The 22,019-nt window shown below is 58.2% G+C and overlaps 2 protein-coding genes across 2 annotated transcripts; one reads left to right on the top strand and one right to left on the bottom strand.

The window, feature by feature from the left end:
- Positions 1 to 252: 252 nt before the first annotated feature.
- On the top strand, positions 253 to 18,356 carry LOC142049185 (pre-mRNA-processing factor 39-like). Its single transcript, XM_075076655.1, is given in 16 exon segments — positions 253 to 533; positions 1,402 to 1,540; positions 1,543 to 1,710; positions 2,847 to 2,972; positions 3,399 to 3,517; positions 3,593 to 3,760; positions 7,728 to 7,920; positions 7,999 to 8,106; positions 8,218 to 8,382; positions 10,628 to 10,754; positions 14,152 to 14,420; positions 16,004 to 16,154; positions 16,157 to 16,187; positions 16,307 to 16,381; positions 17,930 to 18,056; positions 18,138 to 18,356. Coding segments are annotated over 16 exon segments (2,298 nt in total). The 5' UTR covers positions 253 to 267; the 3' UTR covers positions 18,204 to 18,356.
- A 743-nt stretch (positions 18,357 to 19,099) lies between these two features.
- MRPL49 (mitochondrial ribosomal protein L49) lies at positions 19,100 to 21,226 on the bottom strand. The gene is made up of 4 exons (XM_075076656.1): positions 21,095 to 21,226; positions 20,277 to 20,496; positions 19,458 to 19,582; positions 19,100 to 19,372 (listed from the first exon to the last, which is right to left on the bottom strand). Exons 1-4 carry the CDS (start codon positions 21,164 to 21,166, stop codon positions 19,226 to 19,228), a joined length of 564 nt encoding a protein of 187 aa, XP_074932757.1. The 5' UTR covers positions 21,167 to 21,226; the 3' UTR covers positions 19,100 to 19,225.
- Between the last annotated feature and the right edge of the window lie 793 nt (positions 21,227 to 22,019).

Genomic DNA, 22,019 nt, shown 5'->3' with positions numbered 1-22,019 from the left:
ATGGAATAAAGGTTGCAGTAAAGCTCGGTGCTCTTCCATTGGTCAAGGTGGTGGTTGGCCGCTCTAGGCCAGTCACACTCTCTCTACAGTTGCCCAATGGGGGTCGTTCCTCTATGGTTGTTCAAAAGCCAGTTGGCCGCTCTGGTCTGTCTTCCCCCAGTGTCTTTATGGTTGTTCAAGAGGCCCTCGTACTGGTTTCTCCCCCCTCAAAGTCTCTTTGGTTGTCGCGGGTCCTCCGGGCCGCTCTGGCCTCTCTTCCCGCCCTCTATGGCTTTGGAAGCGAAACCGGAAGTGCCTCTAGCGCGCTGCCGCGTGTCTATGGTGCGCGCTGCACCGCTCCCGCGTCGCCGCTCTGGCCCGCCGCCGCCCCCTCGCTGGTTTCTCCATCCGGGCTCCCGGCGCTGCGCATGCGCGGTGCGGGTGGCGGCGCGGCGAAATGGCGGCGGAGGGGCCGGAGGCTCCGGCCAGCCCCGGGCGCGGCGGGGCCGAGGGGGCGCTGGGGGACGGCGGGGACGGCGGTACCGGCCCTCCCGGTGAGCCCCAGGGCGAGAGAGAGGGCCTGAGCGGGGGTGGGGTAAAGCGGGGGGATTTGGGGCGTGGGGGAGGGGGCTGTGGGGCAGGTCTGGGGTGGATGGGACTTGTGGGGGGAACTGGTGATTAATGGGAAGGGGAGGCAATGGGGTGGGGGGGCCTGAGGAGAGTTGGCGGGGGGGTGTTTGTGGGGCTGAGGAGGGGGCTGTGGGGCAGGTCTGGGGGCAGGTGGGACTTGAGGGGGAACTGGGCATTAATTAGGGAGGAGGTAGGCTATGGGGTGGGGGTCCTGAGGGGAGGGGGCGGGGAGGGGCCCTGTGGGGTTGAGGAGGGAGCTGTGGGGCAGGTCTGGGGGCGGATGGGACTTGTAGGGGACTGGGGGCTGATTAAGGAGGGGGGCGGCTATGGGGCAGGGGGCCTGAGGGGATTTGAGAGGGAGGCGGCTATGGGGCAGGGGGCCTGAGGGGATTTAGGGTGGGGGCGAGGTGGGGAGGGGTCTATGGGGCAGATGGGACTCGTTGGGGGGAACTGGGGGCTAATGGGGGGAGCTGTGGGGCAGAGAAGAGGGGACTGTGGGGCAGGTCTGGGCAGGAGGCACTTATTGGGGGGGGGGGACTGGGGATTAATGGGAGGGGGAGGCTGTGGGGTGGGAGGCCTGAGGGGATTTGGGGAGGGGGCTGTGGGGCAGGTCTGGGGGTGGGGAGGAGGCCTGGGATGCTGTGGGGGAACTGGGGATTAATGGGGGGGCTGTGGGGTCTATGGGAAGGGGCAGAGCTTGGGGGGGGCACCGGGACTGCCGGGACCCCCGGCGCGAGGGCACCCAGCGTTAACAGCGCGCCATCGTCCGTGTGTCCGTCCCCCTCCCCCCAGCCCCCGCAGCAGAGCTGCCGCCCCCCACCCCCGCCGAGGAAGAGGAGGCGAAGAAGAACCACAGCGACGCTGCCGTGCCCCCCCCCCATCCCACAGAGCTGCAACGGTGCCGCCGCCCCTCCCCCCGAGCCCGAGGAGCCCCCCCCGGCCGCGCCGGAGGAGCCCCCGCCCCCCCGGGAGCCCGAGCCCCCCGCGGAGGAGCCCACCCTCACCTACCCCCTCGACTTCGAGAAGTTCTGGCACGCGGCGCGCAGCAACCCCCACGACTTCACCGCCTGGACCGAGCTCCTGCAGTACGTCGAGCAAGAGGTAATTCAAGCCATCGTTAGGGCGTGCCGGCCCGTTAAAACCAGACCTAAAACTGGCCCCGAGCCCCCGGCCCCGTTAAAACCGGAATTAAAACTCACCCTAGTGCCCTGGCCCCGTTATAACTGGAATTAAAGCTCTCCCCGATCCTCTGGCCCCGTTAAAACCAGAATTAAAACTCACCCCAATGCCCTGGCCCCGTTATAACTGGAATTAAAGCTCTCCCCGATCCTCTGGCCCCGTTAAAACCAGAATTAAAACTCACCCCAATGCCCTGGCCCCGTTATAACTGGAATTAAAGCTCTCCCCGATCCTCTGGCCCCGTTAAAACCCGATCTAAAACGGGCCCCGAGCCCCCGGCCCCGTTAAAACTGGAATTAAAACTCACCCCAATGCCCTGGCCCCGTTATAACTGGAATTAGAGCTCTCCCCGATCCTCCAGCCCAGTTAAAACCAGATCTAAAACTGGCCCCGAGCCCCCGGCCCCGTTTAAACCAGAGCTAAAACTGGTACCGATCCCCTAGATCCTTTAAACCAGACCTAAAACTGGCCCTGATCCCTAGTCCTGTTGAAACTGGAATTAAACTGGTCCCAATCCCCTGGCCCCGTTTAAACCACACCTAAAACTGGCCCCGATCCTCTGGCGCTGTTTAAACCAGACTTAAAACTGGCCCTGATCCCCCAGGCCCATTAAAACCGGACCTAAAACTGGCCCCAATCCCCCAGCCCCGTTAAAACCGGACCTAAAACTGGCCCCAATCCCCCAGCCCCGTTAAAACCTGTGTTAAAACTCAAGTTTAGCTGCTCATCATGTTAAAACTTTCGTTAAAACTTGCTTTGATCTTCTGGTCCCATTAAAACCCTTGTTAAAACTTGTCCTGAGCTGCTGCTCCCGCCAAAACCTTCGTTAAAACCCATCTTAAGCCGCCAGCCTCGTTAAAACCCTAATTAAGACTCACCCTGGCACAAACCACGTGGAATCCTCCACTGCCCAGGGCTGGCTTTTTTGTGACGGAGGCGATTCCTCCCGCGTAATTATCGACCGCAAATAAGAAGTAGGTTATTAGAGGACCCTTTACTCTCAACTGCTGTTCTTTTTGTCACAAAACTGCCTGGTTTTCCCCCAAAACCCGCTGCAGAACCACCTCTTTGCCGCCCGCAAAGCCTTCGACGCCTTCTTCGCCCACTACCCCTACTGCTACGGCTACTGGAAGAAATACGCCGACATGGAGCGTCGCTTCGACTGCAGACGGGAGGCCGAGGAGGTGCGGGGTGGGGGGCCCCCACGCCAGTTTTGGGGTCACCCCCTTGTTTGGTGGGCAGTTAGGGGTGTTTTGGGGTTCCCCGTGCCGTTTTGGGGTGTCACCCCCCTGTTTGGGGACAGGCAAGGGGTGTTTTGGGGGGTCCCTCTGCCATTTTTGGGTGTCACCCCCCTGTTTGGGGACAGACAAGGGGTGTTTTGGGGGTCCCCGTGCCATTTTGGGGGGCACCTCCACCCCATTTCCCCACCGCTTTCCCACCCAAAAAGCGTTTCCTCCCCATTTTGGCCCGCCGCCTGTTGTTCCCACCCCCGTTCCCAGCCGTTTTGGGTGGTTTCCCCCCGTTTTGGGCGCTGGGCCGGGCACCCCGACCCCTCGCGGCTCCCCGGGGCCGCCGGGTGACGCTCGGTGTGTGTCCCCCCGCCGGGGCAGGTGTTTGAACGAGGGCTTCAGTCCATCCCCCTCAGCATGGACCTGTGGATCCACTACATCTCCTACCTCCAAACCACCCTGGACATGAATCTTCCCGAATCCATCCAAAAAATCCGCGGGTAAGTCCCGGACGAGGCGTCGGGCGGCTCCGGCGATGGCGGCTCCCGTGTCACCTCCCCGTCTCTCTCCGTCAGCGTTTTCGAGGCGGCGGTGGCGGCAGCCGGCATGGATTTCCGCTCGGATAAATTGTGGGAGCTCTACGTGGAGTGGGAACGGGAACAGGGAGACCTGCGAGCCGTCACCGGCATCTACGACCGCGTCCTCTCCATGCCCACGCAGCTCTACAACCATCACTGGGAGAAGTACGTAACCCCCTCCCGCGCGGAAAATGCACCCGGGGGTAATAAAATGCCCGGGGGGCGGAATATCCCCACGGGAAATGGCCCCGGGGGTGGAATATCCCCACGGGAAATGGCCCCGGGGGTGGAATATCCCCACGGGAAATGGCCCCGGGGGTGGAATATCCCCACGGAAAATACTTGTAGCAATAAAATATCCCCATGGAAAATACTCAGGAAGTAAAATATCCCCAGGGAAAATAATCAGGGAGTAAAATATCCCCTTGGAAAATACCTGTGGGTAAAATATCCCCAGGAAATAGTTGTGGCAATAAAATATCCCCTGTGAAAATACTCAGGGGGGGCAAAATATCCCCACAGAAAATAGCTGGGGGTAAAATACCCCCATGGAAAATCCTGGGGGAATAAAATATCCCCACAGAAAATACTTGTGGCAATAAAATATGCTCATGGAAAATACTCAGGAAGTAAAATATCCGCAGGGAAAATAGCTGGGGGTAAAATAACCCTGTGAAAATAGTTGTGGCAATAAAATATCCCCAAGGAAAATACTCAGGAAGTAAAATAACCCCGTGGAAAATACCTGGCGGAATAAAATACCCCCAGGGAAGTACCGGGGGGAATAAAATATCCCCAGGGAAATACCGGGGGGAATAAAATACCCCCAGGGAAGTACCGGGGGGAATAAAATACCCCCAGGGAAGTACCGGGGGGAATAAAATACCCCCAGGGAAGTACCGGGGGGAATAAAATATCCCCAGGGAAGTACCGGGGGGAATAAAATATCCCCAGGGAAATACCGGGGGGAATAAAATACCCCCAGGGAAGTACCGGGGGGAATAAAATATCCCCAGGGAAGTACCGGGGGGAATAAAATATCCCCAGGGAAGTACCTGGCGGAATAAAATACCCCCAGGGAAGTACCGGGGGGAATAAAATACCCCCAGGGAAATACCGGGGGGAATAAAATACCCCCAGGGAAGTACCGGGGGGAATAAAATACCCCCAGGGAAATACCGGGGGGAATAAAATACCCCCAGGGAAGTACCGGGGGGAATAAAATATCCCCAGGGAAGTACCGGGGGGAATAAAATATCCCCAGGGAAGTACCTGGCGGAATAAAATACCCCCAGGGAAGTACCGGGGGGAATGAAATATCCCCAGGGAAGTACCGGGGGGAATGAAATATCCCCAGGGAAGTACCGGGGGGAATGAAATATCCCCAGGGAAGTACCGGGGGGAATAAAATATCCCCAGGGAAGTACCGGGGGGAATAAAATACCCCCAGGGAAGTACCTGGCGGAATAAAATACCCCCAGGGAAGTACCGGGGGGAATGAAATATCCCCAGGGAAGTACCGGGGGGAATGAAATATCCCCAGGGAAGTACCGGGGGGAATGAAATACCCCCAGGGAAATACCGGGGGGAATAAAATACCCCCAGGGAAGTACCGGGGGGAATGAAATATCCCCAGGGAAGTACCGGGGGGAATGAAATATCCCCAGGGAAATACCGGGGGGAATGAAATATCCCCAGGGAAGTACCGGGGGGAATGAAATATCCCCAGGGAAGTACCGGGGGGAATGAAATATCCCCAGGGAAGTACCGGGGGGAATGAAATATCCCCAGGGAAGTACCGGGGGGAATGAAATATCCCCAGGGAAGTACCGGGGGGAATGAAATATCCCCAGGGAAGTACCGGGGGGAATGAAATACCCCCAGGGAAATACCGGGGGGAATAAAATACCCCCAGGGAAGTACCGGGGGGAATGAAATATCCCCAGGGAAGTACCGGGGGGAATGAAATATCCCCAGGGAAATACCGGGGGGAATGAAATACCCCCAGGGAAATACCGGGGGGAATAAAATACCCCCAGGGAAATACCGGGGGGAATGAAATACCCCCAGGGAAATACCGGGGGGAATAAAATACCCCCAGGGAAGTACCGGGGGGAATAAAATACCCCCAGGGAAGTACCGGGGGGAATAAAATACCCCCAGGGAAATACCGGGGGGAATAAAATACCCCCAGGGAAGTACCGGGGGGAATGAAATACCCCCAGGGAAATACCGGGGGGAATGAAATACCCCCAGGGAAATACCGGGGGGAATAAAATACCCCCAGGGAAGTACCGGGGGGAATAAAATATCCCCAGGGAAGTACCGGGGGGAATAAAATATCCCCAGGGAAGTACCGGGGGGAATAAAATACCCCCAGGGAAATACCGGGGGGAATAAAATACCCCCAGGGAAGTACCGGGGGGAATAAAATACCCCCAGGGAAGTACCGGGGGGAATAAAATACCCCCAGGGAAGTACCGGGGGGAATAAAATACCCCCAGGGAAGTACCGGGGGGAATAAAATACCCCCAGGGAAATACCGGGGGGAATAAAATATCCCCAGGGAAGTACCGGGGGGAATAAAATACCCCCAGGGAAATACCGGGGGGAATAAAATACCCCCAGGGAAGTACCGGGGGGAATAAAATACCCCCAGGGAAGTACCGGGGGGAATAAAATATCCCCAGGGAAGTACCGGGGGGAATAAAATATCCCCAGGGAAGTACCGGGGGGAATAAAATATCCCCAGGGAAATACCGGGGGGAATAAAATATCCCCAGGGAAGTACCGGGGGGAATAAAATACCCCCAGGGAAGTACCGGGGGGAATAAAATACCCCCAGGGAAGTACCGGGGGGAATAAAATATCCCCAGGGAAGTACCGGGGGGAATAAAATACCCCCAGGGAAGTACCGGGGGGAATAAAATACCCCCAGGGAAGTACCGGGGGGAATAAAATACCCCCAGGGAAGTACCGGGGGGAATAAAATACCCCCAGGGAAGTACCGGGGGGAATAAAATACCCCCAGGGAAATACCGGGGGGAATAAAATATCCCCAGGGAAGTACCGGGGGGAATAAAATATCCCCAGGGAAGTACCGGGGGGAATAAAATATCCCCAGGGAAATACCGGGGGGAATGAAATACCCCCAGGGAAGTACCGGGGGGAATAAAATATCCCCAGGGAAATACCGGGGGGAATGAAATACCCCCAGGGAAGTACCGGGGGGAATAAAATACCCCCAGGGAAATACCGGGGGGAATGAAATACCCCCAGGGAAGTACCGGGGGGAATAAAATACCCCCAGGGAAGTACCGGGGGGAATAAAATACCCCCAGGGAAATACCGGGGGGAATAAAATATCCCCAGGGAAATACCGGGGGGAATGAAATACCCCCAGGGAAGTACCGGGGGGAATAAAATACCCCCAGGGAAGTACCGGGGGGAATAAAATACCCCCAGGGAAATACCGGGGGGAATAAAATATCCCCAGGGAAGTACCGGGGGGAATAAAATACCCCCAGGGAAATACCGGGGGGAATAAAATACCCCCAGGGAAATACCGGGGGGAATAAAATATCCCCAGGGAAGTACCGGGGGGAATAAAATATCCCCAGGGAAATACCGGGGGGAATGAAATACCCCCAGGGAAGTACCGGGGGGAATAAAATACCCCCAGGGAAGTACCGGGGGGAATAAAATACCCCCAGGGAAATACCGGGGGGAATAAAATATCCCCAGGGAAGTACCGGGGGGAATAAAATATCCCCAGGGAAGTACCGGGGGGAATAAAATATCCCCAGGGAAATACCGGGGGGAATGAAATACCCCCAGGGAAATACCGGGGGGAATGAAATACCCCCAGGGAAATACCGGGGGGAATGAAATACCCCCAGGGAAGTACCGGGGGGAATAAAATACCCCCAGGGAAGTACCGGGGGGAATGAAATACCCCCAGGGAAGTACCGGGGGGAATGAAATACCCCCAGGGAAATACCGGGGGGAATGAAATACCCCCAGGGAAGTACCGGGGGGAATGAAATATCCCCAGGGGAGTACCGGGGCAGCCCAACGGTGACCGTTCCCTGTGCCGGGACCGCCGGGCTCGGCGTGTGTTTCCCCCCTCCAGGTTCAAGGAGCACGTCCTCCACAACCCCCCGAAGGACATCTTGTCCCCAGAGGAGCTCCTGTGGGTCCAGTCCAAGCTGGCCACCGACCCCGTGCCCAAACCCCCGGAGCCGGAAGGGTCGGAAGCGCCGCCGGGAGAGGATCTGCCCCCCGGTGTGGAGGGGAAAGCGGCGGCGGCGGCGGCTGATGCCCAGGTAGGCCCCCAAAAGTGGGGGTAGGGGGGTCTCTGGGGACCCCCGCAGTTTCCTACCTGCATCCCGTTTCATTCCCAGGAGGATTTAGACCAGGAAAAAATCCGGGAGCTGGTGATCTCCATGCGGCAACAAATCTACGCTCAAAACGAGGCAGAAGTCAGCAAACGCTGGAATTTCGAGGACGGGGTACGTAGGGTTGGATCGATCGCCCCGGTATCGCCACAAACCCCCCAAAACCCCACCTAAAACCACCTTAAAACCCCCTTTTTCACCCCTGCGCCCCAATTTTCCCGGCAGATCAAGCGTCCCTATTTCCACGTGAAACCGCTGGAAAGGGCTCAGCTGCGGAATTGGCGGGATTATCTGGATTACGAAATGGCGGCCGGCTCGCACGAGCGCACCATCGTCCTCTTCGAACGCTGCGTCATCGCCTGCGCCCTCTACGAGGAGTTTTGGATCAAGGTGAGGCCCTCGCGACGGTCCCGTCCCCCCCGCCCCGTCCCCCCACCCTCTTTTCCCACAGCTGGATTCCCCCCGTCCCAAAATACCTGTCTCAAAACCCCAAAATACCTGTCTCAAAACCCCAAAATACCTGTCTCAAACCCCCAAAATACCTGTCTCAAACCCCCAAAATACCTGTCTCAAACCCCAAAATACCTGTCTCAAAACCCCCCAAAAAGATCTCGTCTCAAAACCCCCCAAAAAGATCTCGTCTCAAAACCCCCCAAAAAAATCTCGTCTCAAAACCCCCCAAAAAAATCTCGTCTCAAACCCCAGAAAAAAACAAAAAAAAATGATGTCTCAAAACCCCCAAAAACCCGTCCCAAAACCCATCTCAAAAACCAAAAAAACTCAGTTCCTAAAACCAAAAACACTGTCTCAAAACCCCCCAAAAAACCCGTCCCAAAATCCCAGTTTCAAACCCCCAAAATAACCAGTCTCAAAACCCCCAAATCCCATCTCAAAAACCCATTTCAAAAACCAAATAACCTGTCTTAGAACACAAAAAACTCGTCTCAAAACCCAAAAACCCAGTCCCAAAACCCCAGAAACCCATCTCAAAGCCCCAAAATTCTCATTCCAAAACCCCAAAACCGTCCTGAAACCCCAAAAACCATCTCGAAACCCAAAAACCTCATCGCAAAAGCCCCATTTCAAACTCCAAAAAGCCCGTCCCAGAACCCCAAAAAGCCCGTCTCAAAACCCCAAAAAACCTGTCTCAGAACCCAAAAATCCTCTCCAAAAAAAACCCAAAACCCGAAAACCCCATCCTAAAACCCAAAAAGCCCATCCCAAAACCCCCAAAAAAACATTGCAGAACCCAAAAAACCTCTCCAAAAAAACCCCAAAATCTGTCCCAAGAACCAAAAACTCCAGCCTAAAAACTGAAAACCCAGTCTCAGAAAACCCCAAAACCCAAAACCCCTGACCCAAACCCCAAAAAACCTATCCCAAAAACACCGTCTCAAAACCCCCCAAAAACACCGTCTCAAAACCCCCCAAAAACACCGTCTCAAAACCCCCCAAAAACCTGTCTCAAAAACCCCAAAACCTGTCCTAAACCCTCCAAAACCCATCCCAAAAACCTCAAAAATCCCTCTCAAAAACCCCCAAAATCCATCCCAAAACCCCTCTCAAAAACCCCCCAAAACCCGTCTCAAAAACCCCCCAAAACCCGTCTCAAAAACCCCCCAAAACCCATCTCCAAACCCCCCAAAAAACAGTCTTAAACCCCACAAAAATCCATGTCAAAAACCCCAAAAATCCATCTCAAACCCCAAAAAAATCCATCTCAAAAACCCCAAAAATCCATCTCAAACCCCCAAAAAATCCGTCTCAAACCCCAAAAATCCATCTCAAAAACCCCAAAAATCCATCTCAAAAACCCCAAAAATCCATCTCAAAAACCCCAAAAATCCATCTCAAAAACCCCAAAAATCCATCTCAAACCCCCCAAAAAACCCATCCCAAACCCCCAAAAAACCTTCTCAAAAAGCCCCAAACCCATCTCTAACCCCCAAAAAACCCATCTTGAGCCCCCCAAAACCCATCTCAAAACCCCCAAAAAACCATCTCAAACCCCCAAAAAACCATCTCAAACCCCCCAAAAAACCCATCCCAAAAAAACCTTCTCAAAAACCCCTAAAAACCCATCTCTAACCCCCCAAAAACCCATCTCTAACCCCCCAAAAACCCATCTCAAAACCCCCAAAACCGTCCCAAACCCCCAAAAAACCGTCTCAAACCCCCAAAAAACCATCTCAACCCCCCCAAAAAACCCATCCCAAAACCCCTCAAACCCCCCCCCAACCCCTCCCCTCATAAAGGACCCGCTGGGTTTGGGGGCTTATTTTTACCCCCTCCCCCGACAGATGCCGGGGGCTGCTTTTAACTTGATTTTTATTATTATTATTATTATTTTTACTTCTTCCTCCTCAAAACCACTTCTCTAACACCCGTTTTTCTTTAACTCCCGCTGCCTCGGCCCCCCCCGCCCGCGGCACCTCCCCCCGCCTAAGAGGGCGCAGGAAATTCGGAAGAGAGGGGTCTTAACGTGAGTGCCCCCCACCCGACTCAGCGCATCCCCGCCCGGCCGGGCAGGGGGGGCAACGCTCACGCGTCCGTCTGTCCGTCCCCCTCTTTTCCACCTCTTTTTTTTTGGGCTTTTTTTGGGGGTGTTTCCCCCCCCCCCCCCCCCCCCTTACAGTACACCAAATACCTGGAAAACCACACGGTGACGGGGGCCAGGAGCGTTTTTCAGCGAGCCTGCGGTTACCACCTGCCCCGAAAACCCAACATCCACCTCCTCTGGGCGGCTTTTGAGGAGAAACAAGGTGAGGGAGCCCCGAAACGGAGCGGTTTGGGGGGGCGGCGGGATCAAAAATGGCGCTTTTCGGGGGGGGGGGGGGGGGGGCACGGCTGGCGCCAAAATGGCGCCATGTTCTCCTCATGGAACGCTCCCGGTTTTGAGGGAAGATGTGGCGTTTCGCACCAAAACGCTCCATTTTTTGGGCTGAGATGCTGCTTTTTGCCCCAAAATGCTCTGGTTTTGGGCTCGGACACCACATTTTGCTCCTAAATGTTCCAGTTTTGCGCTGAGACATCACATTTCTCTCCAAAATGCTCCAGTTTTTGGATGAGACATCACATTTTGCTCCTAAATGTTCCAGTTTTGCGCTGAGACATCACATTTCTCTCCAAAATGCTCCAGTTTTGAGCTGAGACATCACATTTCTCTCCAAAATGCTCCAGTTTTTGGATGAGACATCAAATTTCACCCCAAAATACTTCCATTTGGGGTGGACGAGACTCATTTTGCCCCAAAACGCTCCGTTTTGGGGCCTGAGATGAGGTATTTCATCCAAAAACATTCCATTTTTAGGTCGAGATGCTGCTTTTTGACCCAAAATGTTCCGTTTTTGTGCTGAGACGCCACATTTTCCTCCTAAACATTCCAGTTTGGGGCCGAGATGTCAAATTTCACCCCAAAATTCTTTTGTTTTGGGGTGGACGAGACGCAGTTTGCCCCAAAATGCTCAATTTTCAGGCCAAATGGCTGCATTTCACCCCAAAACGCTCCTTTTTTGCAGCTGAGATGTCAAATTTCACCCCAAAATGCTTCCATTTTGGGGTGGACGAGACTCATTTTGCACCAAAATGCTCCATTTTAAGGCTGAAACACCACATTTCACCTCAAATCACCCATTTTTGGGGACAGAGATGACGTGTTTCTTCCCAAAACGCTTCGGTTTTGGGCTCAGACGCCACGTTTTGCTCCTAAATGTTCCAGTTTTGCACTGAGACACCACATTTCTCTCCAAAATTCTCCGGTTTTGAGCTGAGACATCACATTTCTCTCCAAAATGCTCCAGTTTTTGGATGAGACATCAAATTTCACCCCAAAATACTTCCATTTGGGGTGGACGAGACTCATTTTGCCCCAAAACGCTCCGTTTTGGGGCCTGAGATGATGTATTTCATCCAAAAACATTCCATTTTTAGGTCGAGATGCTGCTTTTTGACCCAAAATGTTCCGTTTTTGTGCTGAGACGCCACATTTTCCTCCTAAACGTTCCAGTTTGGGGCCGAGATGTCAAATTTCACCCCAAAATTCTTTTGTTTTGGGGTGGACGAGACGCAGTTTGCCCCAAAATGCTCAATTTTCAGGCCAAACGGCTGCATTTCACCCCAAAACGCTCCTTTTTTGTGGCTGAGATGTCAAATTTCACCCCGAAATGCTTCCATTTTGGGGTGGACGAGACTCATTTTGCACCAAAATGCTCCATTTTAAGGCTGAAACACCACATTTCACCTCAAATCACCCATTTTTGGGGGCTGAGATGACGTGTTTCTTCCCATAATGCTCCATTTTTGGGCCAAGATGCTGCTTTTTGGCCCAAAATGCTCCATTTTCAGGCTGACGCGCCACATTCTCCTCCTAAACGTTCCAGTTTTGGGCTGAGATGTCAAATTTCACCCCAAAATTCTTTTATTTTGGGGCAGAGAAGACGCAGTTTGCCCCAAAACGCTCCATTTTCAGGCCAAATGGCTGCGTTTCACCCCAAAACGCTCCATTTTGGGGCTCAGTTGTCACATTTTGTCCATAAATCCTCCTTTTTCAGGCTGAGACGCTGCGTTTTACCCCAAAATGTGCTGGTTTTGGGTGGCGGTGTTGCATCTCACCCCAAACCCCTCCTTTTTTGGGCCAAAACGTTGGAATTCCACCCCAAAAATGCTCTGTTTTCTGGCAGAGGGGCCACATTTCACCCCAAACCCACTCCACCTTGACCCCCATAATCCCCCCCCCGGGACCCCCATAATCCCCCCAGGGACCCTCATAACCCTCCCGAGGACTCCTGTAACTCCCTCTGGGACCCCCATAACCCCCCCCAGGACCCCCATAGCCACCCTGGGGACCCCCATAACCTCCCCCAGGGACCCCCATAGCCACCCCGGGGACCCCCATAGCCTCCCCCAGGGACCCCCATAGCCACCCTGGGGACCCCGATAACCACCCCAGGAACCCCTGTAACCACTCCAGGGATCCCCGTAACCACCCTGGGGACCCCCATAACTGCCCCGGGGACCCCTGTAACCACCCTGGGGACCCCATAACTGCCCCAGGGACCCCCATAACCACCCCAGGAACCCCTGAACCACTCTAGGGATCCCCATAACTGCCCCAGGATCACCCGTAACTTCCCCAGGGACCCCTGTAACCACCCGGGGACCCTTGTAACTGCCCCGGGGACCCCCAAAACCACCCCAGGGACCCCCGTAACCCCTCTGGCGACCCCCGTAACCCCTCTGGGGACCCTCATAACTGCCCCAGGAACCCCTGTAACAACCCGGGGACCCCCATAACCCCTCTGGGGACCCCCATAACCCCTCTGGGGACCCTCATAACTGCCCCAGGAACCCCTGTAACCACCCGGGGACCCCCATAACCCCTCTGGGGACCCCCATAACCCCTCTGGGGACCCCCGTAACCCCTCTGGGGACCCTCATAACTGCCCCAGGAACCCCTGTAACCACCCGGGGACCCCCATAACCCCTCTGGGGACCCCCATAACCCCTCTGGGGACACTCATAACTGCCCCAGGAACCCCTGTAACAACCCGGGGACCCCCATAACCCCTCTGGGGACCCCCGTAACCCCTCTGGGGACCCTCATAACTGCCCCAGGAACCCCTGTAACAACCCGGGGACCCCCATAACCACCCCAGGGACCCCCGTAACCCCTCTGGGGACCCCCATAACCCCTCTGGGGACCCCCGTAACCCCTCTGGGGACCCTCATAACTGCCCCAGAAACCCCCGTAACCCCTCTGGGGACCCCCATAACCCCTCTGGAGACCCCCGTAACCCCTCTGGGGACCCTCATAACTGCCCCAGGAACCCCTGTAACCACCCGGGGACCCCCATAACCCCTCTGGGGACACTCATAACTGCCCCAGGAACCCCTGTAACCACCCGGGGACCCCCATAACCCCTCTGGGGACCCCCATAACCCCTCTGGGGACCCTCATAACTGCCCCAGGAACCCCTGTAACCACCTGGGGACCCCCATAACCCCTCTGGGGACCCCCATAACCCCTCTGGGGACCCCCGTAACCCCTCTGGGGACACTCATAACTGCCCCAGGAACCCCTGTAACCGCCCCGGGGACCCCCAAAACCACCCCAAGGACCCCGCCAAAACCCACCCCGCTTATACCTCTTACCCTCTCCAGGCAACCTGGACGAAGCGCGGCGCATCCTCCGCTGTTTCGAGGAGGTGGTGCCGGGTTTGGCCATGGTGCGGCTGCGCCGCGTCAGCCTGGAGCGCCGGCAGGGCAACCTGGAGGAGGCGGAGGCGCTGCTGCTGGAAGCCATGCGCGCCAACGAGGGGCTGCCCCTCGCCTCCTTCTACGCCGTCAAATTGGCTCGGCAAGCCTGCAAGGTGCAGAAAAACCTCGGCAAAGCTCGCAAGGTGCTGGTGGAAGCCCTGGAAAAAGATCCGGTGAGGGAAAAATAGCTCGTTTAGGGCGAGTAATGAGCGGGGAGGGGTGGGGAGAGGGCGGCGGGTCCCCGTCCCCCGCCCCACCACGGCTCGATCTGGGGTTGTGGGGTGGGATTTCGGCTCCCTCTAAACCTCGTCATCGCTTCGATGTGGTCTGGGGGAGCTGGAGGGCTCGTGGTTGGGCCCTGGAGGTGCTGGAAACCCCTTTTCGGGGACCCGTGAGAGCCTTTGAGGGACTCATGACCCCTTCTGGGCTCTGTCGCCCCACTTTGAACCCCACAAATGCCTTTTGGGGACCCACAAACCCCTTTTAGGGACCCACAAACCCCTTCTGGGGCTCTGTCACCCACTTTGAACCCCACAAATGCCTTTTGGGGACCCACAAACCCCTTTTAGGGACCCACAAGCCCCTTCTGGGGCTCTGTCGCCCCACTTCGAACCCCAAATGCCTTTTGGGGACCCACAAATGCCTTTTGGGGACCCACAAACCCCACAGACCCCATTTGGAGACCCACAAACCCCATTTGGGGACCCACAAGCTCCTTCTGGGGCTCTGTCACCCCACTTTGAACCCTACAAACCCCATTTGGGGACCCACAAACCCCTTCTGGGGCTCTGTCCCCCCACCTTAAACCCCACAAACCCCATTTGGGGCTCTATAGACCCCTCGTGGAAGCCCAGAAAACCCCTTGGGGGCTCTGTAACCCCACTTGGGCCCTTATAAATCCCTCTTGGGGGCCCCACAAACCCCACGAGGGCTCCATAAATCCATCTCAGGTGCCCCCAAACCCACTCAGGGCCCCCTAAATACCATCTGGGCCCCCCAAACCCACTCAGGGCCCCCTAAATCCCACATGGATGCTTGTGGGACTCTAAATCCTACTCGGGGGCTCTCCAAACCCCACTGGGGCTCCCAAAACCCTCTGAGGACCCCACAGTCCCACTCAGGGGTCCCCAAACCCCCCTGGGGACCCCACAGGCACCCTTGGGGCTCTCCAAACCCCACTGAGGACCCCATAACCTCATGGGGAGGGTCTCCAAACCCCCCTGGGTACCCCACAGCCCCACACGGGGGCTCTCCAAACCCCACTGTGGACCCCACAGCCCCAATTGGGGGTCCCCAAACCCCTCTTGGGACCCCACAGGCACCCTTGGGACTTTCCAAACCCCACTGAGGACCCCATAACCTCATGGGGAGGGTCTCCAAACCCCACTGGGAACCCCACAGCCCCACTTGGGGGTCCCCAAACCTCTCCTGGGACCCCACAGGCACCCTTGGGACTCTCCAAACTCCACTGGGGACCCCATAACCCTATGGGGGGGGCTCTCCAAACCCCCCTGGGGACCCCATAGCCCCACTTGGGGGTCCCCAAACCCCAGTTGGGGGTCCCCAAACCCCACTTGGGATCTCCCAGGCACCCTTGGGGCTCTCCCAAAACCCACTGGGGACCCCATAACCCCATGGGGGGACTCTCCAAACCCCACTGGGGACCCCACAACCCCAGTTAAGGGTCCCCAAACCCCTCTCGGGACCCCCCCCCCGACCCCGGGGACCCCCGAAGCTGACGGGGCGGTGGGTGCAGGACAACGCCCGCCTCCACGCCAACCTCCTGGAGATGGAATTCGGGGCCGACGTCCGACAAAACGAAGGCAACACCATGAGCTGCTTCGAGCGGGCGCTGCGCAGCCCCCTCCCCGACGAAGCCAAAGTCATCTTCTCCCAGCGCCGCGTCGAGTCCTCGAGGATTTCGGCTCCAGCATTCACAGGTCGGGGGATCAGGGGAGGGAAAAGACACCCCCCAACCCCCCCCCCCCGCCGCGGTGGTCCCGAAAAGGGGCCGCTCCCCCCGGCGAGCTGCCCCCTGAGCTCCCCCCGCTCCCCGCAGCCTGCTGACGGCTTACGACGAGCACCAGAAGATCCTCAAGCAGCACGCGGCGCGCAAGAGGGCCCCCGAGAACGGGTGAGAGGCCCCTTCGTCCCCCCCTTTTCTCCCATTTGTCCAGTTTTCTCCCCTTTATCCCCGTTTTTCTCCCCTTTTATTCCCCCAATTTCCCCTTTTATTCCAATTTGCTCCCTTTTTATTCCTCCAATTTCCCCCTTTATTCACTTTCTCCGCTTTTATTCCAATTTCTCCCCCTTTATTCCAATTTCTCCCCTTTTATTCCAATTTCTCCCTTTTAATTCCTTCAATTCCCCCTTTTATTCCCCAAATTTCACCCCTTTTATTCCAATTTCCCCCTTCTTATTCCCTAATTTCTCCCCCAACTTTTCCACCCCAATTTCTCCCCTTTCCCCCAACTTCTCACCTTTCTCCCCCAAATTTCTCCCCGTTTCTCCAAATTTTCCCCATTTCTCCCCTTCCCCCCAAATTTCTCCTTTTCTCCACCAAATTCTCCCTCCAAATTCTCCTCCCCCCAATTTCTCCCCCTAATTTCTCACTTCTCCCCCATTTCTTGTCCTCCCCCCATTTTTCCCTTCCCCCCAATTTTTTCCTTCCCCCAATTTCTCCCAATTTCTTCCCTTTTCTTCCCCATCTCCTCCCTCCCTTTTCTCCCCTTTTCCTTTTTCCCCCCAATTTCTCTCCTTTTCCCCCATTTTTTTCCCTTTTTTCCCCCCAATTTTTCTTTTCCCACCAATTTCTCCCCTTCCCCCCATTTCCCCACCATTTTCTCCCCTTCCCTACCCTAATTTCTCCGCTTCTCCCCCCCCATCTCCTCCCTCCCTTTTCTCCCCCCAATTTCTCCCCCCCATCTCCTCCCTCCCTTTTCTCCCCCAATTTCTCCCCCCCATCTCCTCCCTCCCTTTTCTCCCCCCAATTTCTCCCCCCCATCTCCTCCCTCCCTTTTCTCCCCCCAATTTCTCCCCCCCATCTCCTCCCTCCCTTTTCTCCCCCCAATTTCTCCCCCCCATCTCCTCCCTCCCTTTTCTCCCCCCAATTTCTCCCCCCCATCTCCTCCCTCCCTTTTCTCCCCCCCATCTCCTCCCTCCTTTTCTCCCCCCAATTTCTCCCCCCATCTCCTCCCTCCCTTTTCTCCCAATTTCTTCCCCCATCTCCTCCCTCCCTTTTCTCCCCCAATTCCTCCCTCCCTTTTCTCCCCCCAATTTCTCCCCCCCATCTCCTCCCTCCCTTTTCTCCCCCCAATTTCTTCCCCCATCTCCTCCCTCCCTTTTCTCCCCCCCATCTCCTCCCTCCCTTTTCTCCCCCCAATTTCTCCCCCCCATCTCCTCCCTCCCTTTTCTCCCCCCCCATCTCCTCCCTCCCTTTTCTCCCCCCAATTTCTCCCCCCCATCTCCTCCCTCCCTTTTCTCCCCCCAATTTCTCCCCCCCATCTCCTCCCTCCCTTTTCTCCCCCCCCATCTCCTCCCTCCCTTTTCTCCCCCCCCATCTCCTCCCTCCTTTTCTCCCCCCAATTTCTCCCCCCCATCTCCTCCCTCCCTTTTCTCCCCCCCAATTCCCCCCCCAAATCACCCCTTTCCCCCCCCCCCTTTTCTCTCCCCCCCCCCCCAGCTCGGACGAACCCGACGACAAACGCCTCCGCCCCGACGAAGCCTCAGGGCTTTTGGGTCCCCTCAACTTCTCCGCTTCGGGGGGGGACGTGGGCTCCAACCCCTCCGCCTACAACTACTGGTACCAGGTCAGTGGGGGGGCCGGGCCGGGCTCCTGGGGCTGCGCCGGGGTGGGGGCGACGCTCACGGCCCCCCCTCTGTCCCCCCAGCACGGCTACGGCGCCTACAGCTACCAGACGCCGTGGAACTACAACCAGTACTACTCGCAGAGCTGAGCCGGGGACCCCCGGGGCCCCCCAACTCCTCCCCTCACCCCCTTTTCTAAACCCTCCCTTTAGTAAAAACATGTTTCTGTACATTTTTTTTTGCCCCCCCCCTCCTGTTTTGGGGGTGGGGGGGATGTAAATAAAGGAGCGGCGCTGCAAGGAGCCCCCCCAGCGCTCGCTGGCAGCATTTATTTTTGGTTTGGGGGAGTCTCGGGGCTCGCCAGAGGGGTTTGTTCCACTTGGGGGGGGTTCGATGCCGTTTTGGGGTCCCCCCCGGTGCTCAGGAGGAGGTTTACAGCGTGTTTTGGGGAGCTTTTCCCACTTCGGAGAGGTTTTCACCCCGTTTTGGGGTCCCCCGGCGCTCGGGAGCAGGTTTACACCTTGTTTTGGGCGCCTCGCCCACTTCAGAGGGCTCCGACTCCGTTTCGGGGTCCCCCCCCGCTCCCACTGACATCCCGTTTTGGGGAGCCCCTGACACTCACGAGGGGCTGTGACCCAATTTCGGGGTGTCTCTGCTGCTCTCAAACAGCCCCCCACCCCCCCATTTTGGGGTCACCCAGAGTCCCCCCCCATTTCAGGGTCCCCCACTGCTCACAAACAGCCCCCCCCATTTTGGGGTACCCCACTGCAGGTGAGCAGCCCCCCCCCCCCCCCCCATTTCAGGGTCACCCACAGCCCCTCCCCATCTCGGGGTCCCCCACTGCTCACAAACAGCCCCCCCCGCCCCATTTGGTGTCCCCCACTGTTCACAAACACCCCCCATTTTGCCCCCCCGCTCGTGAGCAGGCTCCCCATTTCGGGATCACCCACAGCCCCCCCATTTCAGGGTCCCCCCCACTCACAAGCCCCCCCCCGCCCATTTTGGGGGTCCCTCCCAAGCACCTTCGACTCCATTTAATCTCCCGCTCCTCGCCACCGCCTTTCCCTCGATTTTAGGGGGGTGTCCCCCCCCCAAGCCCCCTCCCTGCCATTTCGGGGTCCCCTTTAGCCGCTCCCGAACCGGGGGTCCCCCCCGGGTGTATTTCGGGGTGTCAGAAGCCCCTCTGCAGCAGCCACTCCCGCAGCTCCCCCTCCCAGCGCCCCTTGAAGCGCAGGCTCCCCGTCACCTCGTTCACCTGCACCTCCAGCTCCTTCCCCCCGCGCCCCCCCAAAAACGCCCGCAGCTCGCGCTCCAGCGCCTGCAAATGGAGCAAAAGGGGGGGGGGGGAGGTGTCAGCACCCCAAAACTCCTCCGGGCCCCCCCCCAGACGCCCCCCCACTCACCCAAATGTCCCCCTCGACATGCCGCAGCTCTGTCAGGCGCCGGTTGCTTTTCCGCAGCCGGGGGTAAACGGGCAGGTTGTGGAGCCGCGAGCGGCGGACGAAGTAAGGGAGGGGCTGGGGGGGCCCTGGGGGGGGGAGCAGCGGTTGGAGACCCCCCCTGGGGGAAAAAGACCCCCCTCCTGAGGCAAACCCCCCCCCCCAGAGTGTGGTTACCCCCCTTTTTGGGGTTAAAACCCCTTTAAATAATGCCTGGCAACAAATAAAGCTGCTACCGAGAGTAAATACTCTGGGTGTCCCCCCCCCGGGGTAAATAAACCCCCCTTAATGGCCCTCCTGGGGGTAAATAAGCCCCCCTTAATTGCCCCCCCCCGGGTAAGTACCCCCCCCCGGGGTAAATAGTCCCCCTTAATGGCTCTCACAGAGCTAAATAAACCCCCCTTAATTGCCCCCCGGGGGTAAATAGCCCCCCTTTAATCGCCCCCCAGGGGATAAATAAACCCCCCTTAATTGCCCCCTGGGGTAAATAAATCCCCCTTAATTGCCTCCCCGGGCAAATAACCCCCCCCAAAAATGCCCCCCCGGTTAAATACTCCCCTCCATTTCTTCCCATAGGTAAATAAGCTCTAATTGCCCCATCGGGGGTAAATACCCCCTTTATTCCCCCCCCCGTGGGTAAGTAGGTCCCCCATCGCCCCAAAGTGCCCCCCCCCCTCAAATCCCCCCCCCCCCCATTAATTTGGACTCGGCACCCCCCCGGGGGGGCACACAAAAAAGGGGGGAACTAAGGGGGGGTTATTGTTACCCCCCCCCAAAACTGACCTTTGGGGGGGCTCCAGCCCGAGGGGGTGGGGTAGGTGGGGTGCGGGGGGGGGTCCGGGATGCGGGTGGGGGGCAGCAGCCGTTCTACAAAGGCAAAGTCGGCCGTCGACTCCAGTGGGGGGGGAGGCTCCTGCGGGGGGGGGGGCCCCCTCGGCGGGTTTGGGGGGGCCCTCAGCAGAGTGGGGGGGCTCCTTGGGGGGAGGGGCGCTCCCGGGGAGCTCTGGAAAGGGGGGGGAGGGGAGGTAGCAGCGTGTACCCCCACACACATTAGCAGGGCCCCCCCCCCCAATTCGCCCCCTTCCTAGGAGCCCCCCAAATCCCCCCACCCCAAATGCTCCCCCAAATTCCCCCCTCCCTCTCCCAAGAGCCCCCCAGCTCACTCTCCATGGGGTCCCCCCAAATCCCCCCTCCCTGGAATCCCCCTCCCAAATCACCCCTCCCTCTCCCCAAAAGCCCCCCCCCTAAATTCCCCCCCTGTCTCCCCAGGAGCCCCCCCACCCCAAAATCCCCCCCAGACGCCCTCCCTCTCCCCAGGAGCCCCCCGATTCCCTCTTCCCAAAAGCCCCCCCTCCCCAAGCCCCCCCAATTATCCTCTGCCTCTCTCCAAGAGCCCCCCAATTCCTGCTCACTGGGCTCCCCCCCCCCCAGTCCCCCCTTCCTAAAAGCCCCCCCAAATCCCTCCCTCTCCCCAGGACCCCCCCAAATCCCTCCTCCCCAAAAGCCCCCCCAAATCCCCTCCCTCTCCCAGGAGCCCCCCCACCCCCAAACTGCCCCCACTCCCCTCAGGACACCCCCGGGCCCCCCCCCCTCACCCCTACCTGCACCCCCCGCCACCCCCCGGCCCGGCCCAGCTCCCGCAGTCGCCGGCCCAACGCCGCCAACGCCGCCATCTTGTCAGCACCGTCTCCTTCCCGCCGCACGCACGCACGCGTGACGCAACCACGCCGGCGCGTGCCGGCGCATGCGCGGAGCCGTCCCTTCCGCGGCGCGGTCCCGTGTGCTGAGGAGACGCTGAGGTGGGGCCGCGGCCCGGGGGGGCTCTGAGGGGGTTCGGGGGGGGGGGAATTGGGGGGCTGGGGGGGCGTCTGGGAGGTGGGGGATGTCCTGAGGGGGGGTTATGAGGGGGGCTGGGGGGTCGTGGGAGGCTTTGGGGGGGGGGGGCCTGGAGGTGTATTGGGGGGGTCTTCGGGGTGGCTGTGAGGTTTTTTTGGGGGTGGGGGGCTCTGAGGGGTCTTGAGGTGCAGGGAGGGACTGGAGGGTAATATGGGGGGACTGGGGGGGATTATTGGGGGTTAGACGCTGGGGGGGTCTGGAAGGTTGGGGGGGGCCCTGAAGGGGGGGTTGAGGTGGGGGGACACATCCTGGTGGGGTGGTTGAGGTGGTGGGGGACACACACTGGTGGCGTGGTTATGGGGGGCTGGGGGGTGCTGGGAGGCTGAGGGCGGGGGGGCAAATGGGACAAGAGAGACTGGGGGGGGCTCTGATGGGGTGGGGATCCTCAAAAACGGGGTGGGGGGGACACCCAGAGGTGCTGCCAGCGTCCCCGCTGGGCCCCCCCCTCCGCCCCGGCGTCACAGCCCTTTGTCCCCAGGGCCCTTCGCCAGGCGCCAAAGTCCCTTGGGGGGGGGGGTGGGGGGGGGGGGAGTGGTTACCGAGAACACACCCCCAAATCCCCCCGCCCAGACCCCCCCCCCCACCCCCCAGCAGAGGGGTGGGAGCCAGGAGCTGCCCCTTGGGGTGTTT

Source organism: Phalacrocorax aristotelis, chromosome 33, assembly GCF_949628215.1.
Source record: "Phalacrocorax aristotelis chromosome 33, bGulAri2.1, whole genome shotgun sequence".
Classification (NCBI taxonomy): domain Eukaryota; kingdom Metazoa; phylum Chordata; class Aves; order Suliformes; family Phalacrocoracidae; genus Phalacrocorax; species Phalacrocorax aristotelis.
Note: the sequence above shows the minus strand (reverse complement) of the source record. Positions and strands in the feature narration are given on the sequence as shown.